The sequence below is a fragment of the Schistocerca gregaria genome, chromosome 2 (genome assembly GCF_023897955.1).
Source record: "Schistocerca gregaria isolate iqSchGreg1 chromosome 2, iqSchGreg1.2, whole genome shotgun sequence".
Lineage (NCBI taxonomy): Eukaryota > Metazoa > Arthropoda > Insecta > Orthoptera > Acrididae > Schistocerca > Schistocerca gregaria.
This window is the reverse complement of record NC_064921.1, coordinates 670,419,160-670,430,425: the sequence shown is the minus strand read 5'-3', so window position 1 is coordinate 670,430,425 and position 11,266 is coordinate 670,419,160. Positions and strand designations below refer to the sequence as shown.

At 36.5% G+C, this 11,266-nt stretch overlaps 1 protein-coding gene across 1 annotated transcript in view; it reads left to right on the top strand.

The window, feature by feature from the left end:
- The first annotated feature begins 4,055 nt into the window (after positions 1-4,055).
- LOC126334714 (eukaryotic translation initiation factor 3 subunit B) overlaps positions 4,056-11,266 on the top strand; it is a 79,431-nt gene continuing 72,220 nt past the window's right edge. The window contains exon 1 of the mRNA XM_049997225.1: positions 4,056-4,577. Coding sequence (XP_049853182.1) covers positions 4,442-4,577 — 136 coding nt within the window. The 5' untranslated portion in view covers positions 4,056-4,441. The remainder of the gene's footprint in view (positions 4,578-11,266) is intronic.

Genomic DNA, 11,266 nt, shown 5'->3' with positions numbered 1-11,266 from the left:
TTGGTGAATGACGCTTCGACGCTAAATAGAACGAGTGCACAAAATCTGTCATTGTCCCGTAATTTCTCTTGTGCCCAGTGGCAGAACTGTACACGACGTTCAAAGACGTCGCCATGCAATTCCCAGTATATAGAAATATGGTATGGGTGCAATCGATGTTGATGTAGCATTCTCAACACCGACGTTTTTGACATTCCCAATCTAGCGCAATTTGTGTGCTACTGGTGTGCAGATCAGCCGCGACAGCAGCTAAAACACCTACTTGGACATTATCATTTGTTGCAGGTCGTGGTTGACGTTTCACATGTGGCTTAACACTTCCTGTTTCCTTAAATAACGTAACTATCCGGTGGACATATCATAATTTTTTTATACAACTATAAATGATAGAAACGTTGTGCTGCTTAAACATAAATGTACTGTGTCTTGTGTCTTGTGTTCCGACATAATACCAGATGTTTGTGGGAAGTAATCAGACTATTATTTACATAAAAAGAATTATCTATGTCTAGTCCAAAGGGAAGGATAGTTTGACATGGGAAATAGAGATTTCCACTCTTTGAGGAGAATATCCGAATGCAAGGGGTAACAGATTAATTTCGTAAACAGCTATACAATAGAGCACTGAGGGTTCAACTGTATCTGCTATAGTTTACAAACAGTTCGAGCAATACGGCTGTAACAAAATGGGTACACAGAATGCCAGTCTTCGGCTCCCCTAAGCAGATCCTCAGTGTGGACTGTGATGTTGAATACAGTGCACCAACCTATATGGGTGATGTCTTTCCAGCCCTTTCGTCCGTGGAACCGTTGTTGATGATCATATAGTGCCAGAAACCTGGGCTTTACCAACACTTGTTTGACAGATTCATGTCAGGATGCAGCAACTTCCGGAAGCAGTGACTGGAAGACTTAAACGTCAAATATTTTCTTGGAACTGAGGAGAATCGATACACCTAGCTGGTGTGAGTGTAGACATACTATATTTTTGACATTGCTATACACATATAAATGGTAACTGTACTTTTTGTCTGAAAAGTGTGTATGGTGCAGTTTAAAGTTACTGTGTTTATGTTGCAGTATGTAGAAATAAAATGCCTTAGATGGGTCGTGAGTGAGGTATAGATTCAGTACATCGATAGGTGTAAGGATATGAGAGAGATTTTACATGGAAAATCATGTGCACTACAGAAATTGAAATTTCAATGTTAGATTCATCCCGAACCACTGCTGTCAAGAGAAGACATTTCCAGTATGTCACTCAGTGTCAGATTGCAGCATCAAAGGAAATATTTAATTGTAATTATACTGATAAATTTGTGCCTGGATCCCAATTTTCTTATGAGTCTGGAGATGACCGTTGAAAACACATCAGGAAGCATGCCAGTTGGGGCCGGATATAATGTCTCAGAGGACGCCTTTGTTCCGGGCTGGGGCGATCCTATACTTTGTACCCCAGTTCAGAGAGTCTGAGAAAGCTACCGGTCTGTCACGATTTATGATGATCTGGCTTACAGCTCCCCCTGGATGGGTGAATAATGAACTAATACACAGTATGCATTATGTCACCTTTGGGACTGCACATGTTGCAAGTATACTCTATGGCAAATTGAGAAGATTCAATATGACGAGTGTTTACCTACCTCTCAGGTCCTGCTGGTGAGGCCCTCCATGGCTATTAGTACTCTCTCTCTCTCTCTCTCTCTCTCTCTCTCTCTCTCTGGCTGACACATGCTTCTGTGACTGTAGCCGTGGACCGCGTTTATGGCGATATTTTTCTCCGATCTCTGAGTGTTGGCTCTCTACTGAAGCATGGTGCGCTGCATAGATGCTACTTCCACAGCCCTTACAGTGAAGCAACCAACAGTTGTAAGGGCCCTGGGGTGCACAGCTGGGGGAGATTGCAAGAAAGTTTTTCACATATGTTTAAGCAGTCTATGACAGTGTACTTACGTGTTTCCTTACATGATCAGAATAAGAAAAGAGCTGCAATTGTTTAAATATTCCACACACTGCAGTCGATATCCTGACAAGTTCTTTAAATAAACTATGTTACATACACCACTTTGAACCCTATAAATTGTTTAAAGAAACAATACTTCACATATATCCTTTCTTTCAGGTAAGGTTCGCAGGAGAGCTTCTGTAAAATTTGGAAGGTAGGAGACGAGGTACTGGCAGAAGTCAAGCTGTGAGGATTGGGTGTGAGTTGTGCTTGGGTAGCTCAATTAGTAGAGCACTTTCCCAGGAGAGGCAAAGGTCCCGAGTTCGAGTCTCGGTCCTGCACACAGTTTTAATCTGCCAAGAAGTTTCATATCAGCGCACACTCCGCTGTAGAGTGAAAATTACATTCGAGAAATGCTATTGGTTGTAACTTGTCAAGTTGCTGTCCCTTTGTGATCTTTGCACACGGTAGGGTATAGACATCTAAATATATGTGACAAAGAAGAATATGAATGTTATTCCTCCTCATTCCACTTGCATAATTTTAAGTTCCCTGCTTAGGTTCCCACCTAACTACACACTCGGAAGTAGTCTCATATTCCGAAATAAACAGAGAAATGTTTATGACATGGAAGAACTTGAATGTTATTGCTCCTCGTTTTATTCACAGCAATTTAGGCGGTTTTCTTAGATTTCTGCCTAACCACACATTCAGAAAACGCCACATACTAGGAAATAAATAGATAAATAGACAAAAATTTTATTCATCCTTCATTCTCTAATCAGATGGAACAGTTAATATCACAGAATATTGCAGAATATACTTGTATTGCTTCATACGAAAGTCACAGACAGTGCTAGGATGAAAAATATTGGCATATAGGACATGAATCCACATCCTTTGACTGTGCAATTCTCGATAGTATCAATTACACTAATCCATGAATTTACTCAGAAAGAGATATCAAAAAATTTTCATTGACTTTAAATGCAACATTTATGTAAGACCTATAAACGGTAAGAACTTTTCTCTTTTCATTTTTTTTGTTGAGGAGGTCTTATTTTTCGTTCGTCAAGCGTTGTCCCAGATAACATATAGACTTTTCTCCCTTGCTGAAGATGTAGTTTATAAAACAATATAAGAACTATGTGAGAATTCTTGTCTTGGATGATGCAGATGCTTTGATGTCCATATACATTATTTTCTTGCTATTTATTTCGTTAACAGTGGTTGATAGCAAACTTACTCCTTTAAATTTCATCTATTTCCATAGATCTGCAATTCAAAAGTAAGCAACTGTTCAATGAATGGCAGTCGACCATTCCACAGATCTGGCAGTTACCTTTATTCTATGGTGTCTCTCGGATGTCACGTCAAATTATTTATAAACGTCTAAGCTGCTGTCCGCAACCTCGAATTGAAGTATTTGTCCAAAAAATTTGAGCAGAAAGTCTTCCAATTTAAATCCGTGTGTTTCATCTGGTTTGCTGGAGAACATGAAGTGTTTTTTGCAATGGTTTGGGTCGTTTTCTTTGTTGTATAGAATCCTACATTGGAGTCCTCTCTAATACATATGTTGCAGTTTGCAAGGCATGAATTATATTTTTTGGCGTCCTTCTATCGACTCTATTCTCTGCCACAATACCCCACCCCTTTTAAGTAAGTCCGAACGACTAGCTGGTAAATTTTATCATAGTTCAAATGGTTCAAATGGCTCTGAGCACTATGGGACTTAACATCTGCGGTCATCAGTCCCCTAGAACTTAGAACTACTTAAACCCAACTAACCTAAGGACATGACACACATCCATGCCCGAGGCAGGATTCGAACCTGCGACCGACCGTAGCAGTCACGCGGTTCCGGACTGAGCGCCTTAACCGCGAGACCACCGCGGCCGGCTTTTATCACAGTGCCTCTTGAACACTTATATCGTTGATCCGTTATTAACTGACACGTAATCATAATAATGACGTGCTTGTGACAAATTTTCAGTGCGCCGTTACTTCTAAACAGCTTACTGGAAGTTATAATACAAAACAGCTAATTATTCCAAAATCATAGACTTACTAAAAATGGATATGGCGCCTTCCGTTTCAAATCAAAGATAGCACCAGTAAAGCGTTATAGTCTCTGGCACTAAAGGAAGTAGTGTAGGTCTACCATTAACGTATACTAAGGGCATTGAGGCAACGTGTGAGCTCGAGAACGCACTTGTGTCCATGTATTAATTCTCGTGCGTACTTTTTTGTTTCCATTTCTCTGTGATTGTGCATGAAAAAGAGGAATCGTATGGACACAGTTTAAAAAGGATTACCAAATACAGCAAGGTAATCCTCGCAGATAAAACGTTACGTGTGAACGGGCCATTTCGTGGTTTCAACAAGGGCTCAAAGCGCATGTCTGAAGTGGTTTGTCTTTGAGAGCCATATTTATCGATAGCGTCATTTAGTCGAATCTGTAGCGTCTGATCTTACTGTCTCCACGAGGTTTCCAAGATGGCTAAGAAGAAGGATGGCGATAAATCAGCGCAAAACGCTGATTCCAATAAACAAGACAAAACAGAAAATCATGACGACGGAAAACCTAACTTCGATGATCCCGAGGGCTATGTGGACAACATTACTGATGAAGGTATTGTAGTCTTATAACTTGGGGCGTTAGAAGTTGGCATATGGGCTGTGCTTTTCTATTAAGTTGCGTGGATGAGAGTTATTTACAACATGTGATCTGCAATTTAACAAGAAATGTGAATAAACCAAATTCGGCGAAGAATCTAAATTCCCACGCTCAGAAAAAAATTTGCCGAGACGGTATTAGAGGTAAAATGCATGTGGCAGCTGCAGTTATCTGCTTTTTTACGTTTTCGAACGGAATAGTGCTGGTGAATGCAAAACATTGTCAAATTGACGTGAGCTTGACTCGAAGTACAGTGCTAATACTATATTGGTGACGTATGTTGGTGAATGGTAAGAGAGAATCACGCGTTTTGTGTTAATTTATCATTGGATAAAGGGGTATCACCGACGCTATACGGAATATAGCATTACATATGTTGAGTTATGGGTGCAGAATTCGTCCCTTACCTTCTAATCATTTTTTTTATTAAGATCTGTCAAAACATAGCGCTGTACATGTCTTACAGCCTAACCCGACCTACTCGATGTTTCTCCATCAACTTGGATGGGCCTACATCAAATGACTGTAATTAACTGTTGGTTGGGCAGATCATGCGCTCATATTTTTCATTGGAAATTATGGCATTGATTGCAAAGTGCAGTTTTATTGTAAAAATTCAGAAACTGAATGGTTTTCCTCCTGTCAGAATTTTTTGAATTATTATTGGTACAAAACATAGGAAAATGCTTATTTAAATACTATCTGCCGGTTAGCCAAAGATGGAGTAGATTACAAATGTCCGTCACCAGAACCAAGATACAGTGTGGTAGGTGGCATTCCGCATCACATTTAGGCCTTCACAGTTTTCTCCTGTGGTAGATGTTTCTCGTATATTTTGTCAGTGATTGATATACCTCAAAACACAGGAACTCATTCCTTAGTGGAGAGCATAAATGCTGTATAGTATCATTCCTCAGACCACGAGATATGCAACACATTGTACATTTACGTTTTGTGCAGAAGTTGGAAATTCTGCTCCAATTTACAAAGCATTAGCTCCAATTGGGATTGCAAAGGTGTTATTTTACTGAAGAAGCTTGCAGATATTTGTGACTGATTGTCTGCATTTCTATTTTTTATACCAGGGGTAGTTGTGTTGTAGTATGTGATTTGCGATTCTCTCCAACCTTACTTGTCCTAGCAGTAATGACAATTATCATGGTAGTCTGATTCATCATACATGTATTCAACTAGAGCCCCATTTCTTAAAACCTGTATTGTCTCTTGTTTACAGCTTCTGCTGTTCTGTGTATGTTTGCAATGGAGACTACTGTTGTTGTCCCACAATTCATAATAAACTATTATTCATGATCTATTGCAGAAAATCACGAATGCCGTTCATTTTGTATATGTGTACATTGTGAAGTTTTGAATTGTCAACTGCATAGAACAAATTGCTGCTGTATTTAACATGAGTAACTATAATGTTGAAAGTTTGGATCAAATCTTAGGAAAGATGATAATATTTTAAAACACAAGAGGCTGGGGATTTGCTTCTATGTTGTGTACAGGTCAACAGATTTAGAATCAATGGAACGTATTTAACCGGAAGGCTAGATTATGTCAAAAGGTGGAAGTCTGGTTACAAGTTGGTGAAGCCCATGAATGTAATGTAATGGGAATAAAGACAATTCATATGGCATGTATTCTATGCACATTGGATTTCAATGAGTGACTCATGTCCACATTTTTGGCATAGATCAAAGAAGACGGGTGGTATCTGGTTAATTAGTCCATTTTTAAATATCTGAATTTTTTATGTGGGTGCCTTATATTTGAAAAGTTCAAAACAGTTTTTTAAAATAATTTATTATGTTGCACCTTCACTGGATAGCGGCCATTTTTATTTGTAGGCACACGGCGATTTTTCGGCCTGGAGACATTAGCGAAAATTTAAATATCTCTGCCCTAGGTTAAGTTACAGCATTGCAATTGACATTATTGTTTTCTGAAAAGTGTCCTCTACAACATTGTCTATTACACAAAATACCCTAAATTCAAAAATAACAGGTCAAAATGACCTCAAAAGTTAGGTACTATCCAAATTTTCAAAAGTTCACTTTTAGGCCCAATAATAACAAACAATTAGTGATTTATGAGTTTACGTTTTCCTATAGTTAAATATTGTTCACTACCAGCTTCAAATAGAGCAACAACACTTACAAATGTTTCCTTAATTTACAATGAATTTTTGAAATTTGAAAAATTTTCACTTTTGTGAAGTTTGGGGTTAGTTATCTCAGGTGGGACTGAATATAAAAATATGATTTTTGCACAGTATGTACACCTATATGATAGCAACGTACTGTACAAATTTCAATGTAGATATCCAACTGTGAGAGTCATTCCATGTCAAATTTAACCTCACCCTCTTAAATTTTGCTGAAGGATGGTATACTTATAGCGGGTGCTAAAACTAATAAAATACCAAATTTCAATTTCATTCCTTAAATATGGTAATCTAAACTTTTCAAAAACTGGCCAAAAATGTGTGAATGGACTTTTTTAAAATTGCCCTAGAAGCTGCCCTAATTGAGCTAGAGAACTGGGAAAGGTGTCATTTTGCAGCATTTGTCATGTTCTTTCCAGTGATAGACAAAAAACCATGGCTCCTAATTAATAACCTTTCCAAAATGCTAATTAATATTTTGATTTTTTTTTTGCAAGCAAAAAGTACATAATTGAAAATTTTGAAAATATTTCGATAACTACTTCATACTGTTGTAAATCACATGGCAAAGTATAAATGTGGGATGATGATTGGTTCATTGTTTTAATAATAAAAAATAAAAATAAAAATAAAAAAATTATTCCGGACTCTTGTTTTTCACTAATGGTTCTAGTTTGACCAAACTGACCTTTAAGGTAGTAAGACAATAGAGGACAGTATACATAGGGCTTGATGTCTGTACAATAATTCAGAGACTGGAGCCATTGTTGAGATGATGTAGTCTGCATTGTTACCTTCTAAGGCTTTGTGTGCCTACAGCATTATTGTGTACTGGGGTTTTAGTGCACATTGTTACCTCTGTTGACCAGTCTGTATCTATTATATTTAATAGTTCATTTTCAAGTAAATCTGTTCATTGAAGGACAGTTTATAAGTGGTTTTTGTATAAATATGGTACCAAGTAAAGAGTGCAGTGTTGTAAAACATTTAGCACAACACTTCAAGAACTAGGTGAGTCCCCAATTGACAACAGAAAATTAACATCTAGGAATTACGCCAAATCCAAAGTGAAGAAAATCTCATCGATGACACACACACTTTTTGTTGCTCGATACTGATACTGATGAATCCGTTCTAGAAAATCTTAAAAGAAACTTTAAAAATTCTACAAGTAGAGCAAAAAAACTAATGATTCTTACAAGTTTACCTGAAAAGTGGAGTGTCAGGAAAATAAGGGAATTTAATGCTCCTAATTACATTGTTCAGCAGTCCAAAAAAAATTTGAAAGAGAAAGGATTCATGGAAGGTCCAAACCCAAAACCAGGGAAGTGTTTACCAACAGAAACTGTCAAAACTGTACATTCATTTTATGAAAATGATGGTTAGCAGGGCAATGCCAGGTATTAAAGATTGTGTGACAATTACAGAAACAAGTGGAAATAAAAAATATCAAAGACTTATTTTGTGTAACCTTAAAGAAGCTTACAACCATTTTAAAGACAAGTTTCCTAACATAAAAATAGGTGTCTCTAAATTTGCTGAGTTGAGACCAAAACATTGTGTATTAGCTGGCTGGAGTGGCACACATGCTGTCTGCATGTGCACAACTCACCAAAACATAAAATTAATGTAGAAAATGCCAAACTAAATACAGTAACAAACAGCAGCTTAAACAATTACAAGCAGTGCATTGCAAAAATGCTTTGCAACCCATCATCAGTTGATTGCAACATGGGAAACTGTGAATACTGCCCAGGTGTTATACGTAAAATTTTAAGACACCTGTCATGAAAACTTAATTGAACAAGTTCAGTTCTGACAGTGGATGTCAGTTGACCGATGTAATCTGGAAATTGTTCAGAAAACTTGTGAAGAATTCATATGTATTTTGTAGTAAGATGTCGACTTTGATTCGTTATGACTTCACTGCCAAGCAACAATGAACATTCGTTAACTCCACAAGAGAAAACATTATGGAATCTGAATTTGTTGTCATATGTGATTTTTCAGAAAATTATACTATAGTTCTACAGGATGAAGCTCAGTTTCCACTGGACAAGACAACAGATACCATTCATCCTTTTGTTATATATTACAAACAGGAAGACGAAATTGAGCATATGAGCTTTGTCGTTGTTTCTGACTGCTTGGAGCACAATAAAACTGCGGTGTACACCTTTAAAAAGAAGCTAATTTCATATCTAACTAATAAATTTCAAAAGATTCCAAAAAGATATACTATTATTCTGGCGGTTCTGCCACTCAGTTTAAAAATAAGAAAAACTTCCTGAACCTTTGCCTTCATGAGGAAGACTTCAAAATAAAAGCTGAGTGGCAATTTTCAGCCACAGCACATGGGAAAGGGCCTTGTGATGGAGTAGTGGGTTCAGTGAAGAGACTGGCAGCTCGTGCAAGTTTGCAAAGACCATACCAAAATCAGATACAAACCACACGAGATCTATTTGAGTGGGCAGTAGATAATATCACAAATGTTGATTTTGCATATTCCACTCAAGAAGAGTATGCTGCTTCAGAAATATTTTTAAAAAGCCATTTTGAAGAGGCATTGACAAGCAAAGGAACACAACAATTTCACACTTTCATTCCCAACACTACATCAAAATTAATAGTCAAATACTTCTCAGGTGATATGCAGAGTTGGGAGAGGGAAGTAACTATGTCACCAGACAAACTGAAGTTACAAGATGTATCAGGCTACGTCACCACTGTATATGGCAGAAACTGGTGGCTTGGGTACATTTTAGAGAGGGGGAAAAAAAAAACCGAAGAACTTGATGTAGTGAAAATAACTTTTCTTAATCCATGTGGACCAGCTAAGTCAGTCTCTTATCCTGCACATGCAGATGTCCTGTGGGTGTTCTCACAAAAGTGAATCCATTTACTCTGACAGGGAGAAAATACATTCATAATGAAAGTGATGTAAACCAAACCCAGTCAGCTCTATTAAAATGTAATATGTGAAGTTCCAAGACAATTTATTGGGAAACTGCTTTCAACTCAAAAATTAATTTTTGTCTCAGGTTAGTGTTAATGTATATTTTATAGAAAGTTGTTTCATAATTATTGTTAGTACCTATTGTGTTAAATTTAGCTATGTACAGATACCTGTTGCACAAAAAGAAGCACTACGTATTTAATTTGTTTAATAGTTCCATTCCAAACATCATGGACCAGAACAATTATGTAAATACTTGTACTTACCCATACTTTATTTCAGTTTGTAGTTAAATGCTCAATTTCTTGTTTTTGTTATATTGGTTAATATACTGTTAGTGAAGTTGTATGAAATTAAAATAAGCAATCAACTTAATTATAAAATATGCTGATTAGTTTTGGTTTAATAAGGTGGTGTTTTGATATTTCTAATATTCTATACCTTTCGGTATATTTTAAAGAAATTCCTGTTTCTTAAGGATCAATTTGGTCAAACTAAGGCCGATAGTGAAATTTTTTTTAACAATGAACTCATCGTCATCCCACATTTATATTTTGCCATGTGATTTGCAACAGTATGAAGTAGTTATGGAAATATTTTGAACACTTTCAATTATATACTTTTTGCAAAAAAATTAAATCAAAATATTAATTACCATTTTGAAAAAGGTTATTAATTAGAAGCTGTTTTGTTGTATACCCCTGGAAAGAGCATACAAAATGCTACAAAATGACACCTTTCCCAGTTCTCTAGCTCAACTAGGGCAGCTCCTAGGACAATTTAAAAAAAAAAAAAAGTGTTCACACATTTTTGGCTGGTCTTTGAAAAGTTTAAATAGCCATATTTCGGGATTGGTTTGAGATAAAAAAAATTGAAATTTGGTATTTTTCTTAGTCTCAGTGCCCACTAGAAGTATACCAACTTCCAGCAAAATCTAAGAGGGTGAGGTGTTGATTTGACATGGAATGACTCGTGATCAAAGATATAAATTTTTGAAAATGAGGAAATAACTCACATTAGGCCTACTCTAAAACTGACCTTATGGCTGTTGCCTATTTAAATGGTTTATTGTTTCATTGTGATTAAATTTGTGACATATTTAGTTAACACTATCACCTAATATTCATTTAGTTTATTTTTAATAATGCAACATTACACAATAAGAGCTTTCACTTTTGTTTTGTGGTAATAAAAATGCCCATTTACATTTAGGTTTATTGTCAACAAAGAATTAAATTATTGCTGGGTGTGTCATTGTTGTAGTCAGTCTGTTCTGAAACCTCTGTTACAGTGGCTGTATATACTTAGTGTTGAATGTGTTACGTGATTTGTTCTGTGTGTAATATGTAATTAATTTTGACAGATTAAGTGGAATGCAATCATTTGGATGAACAGTGCTCTGTTTAACAGATAGCAAGTGAAGTGTGTCACAAAACAGTTGAGTTCAGTTTCAAAAAAACTTGAAAAAATGTCAATTACTTTGACTAAGTTAGACAAACTACATTTAAATTTCGAGTA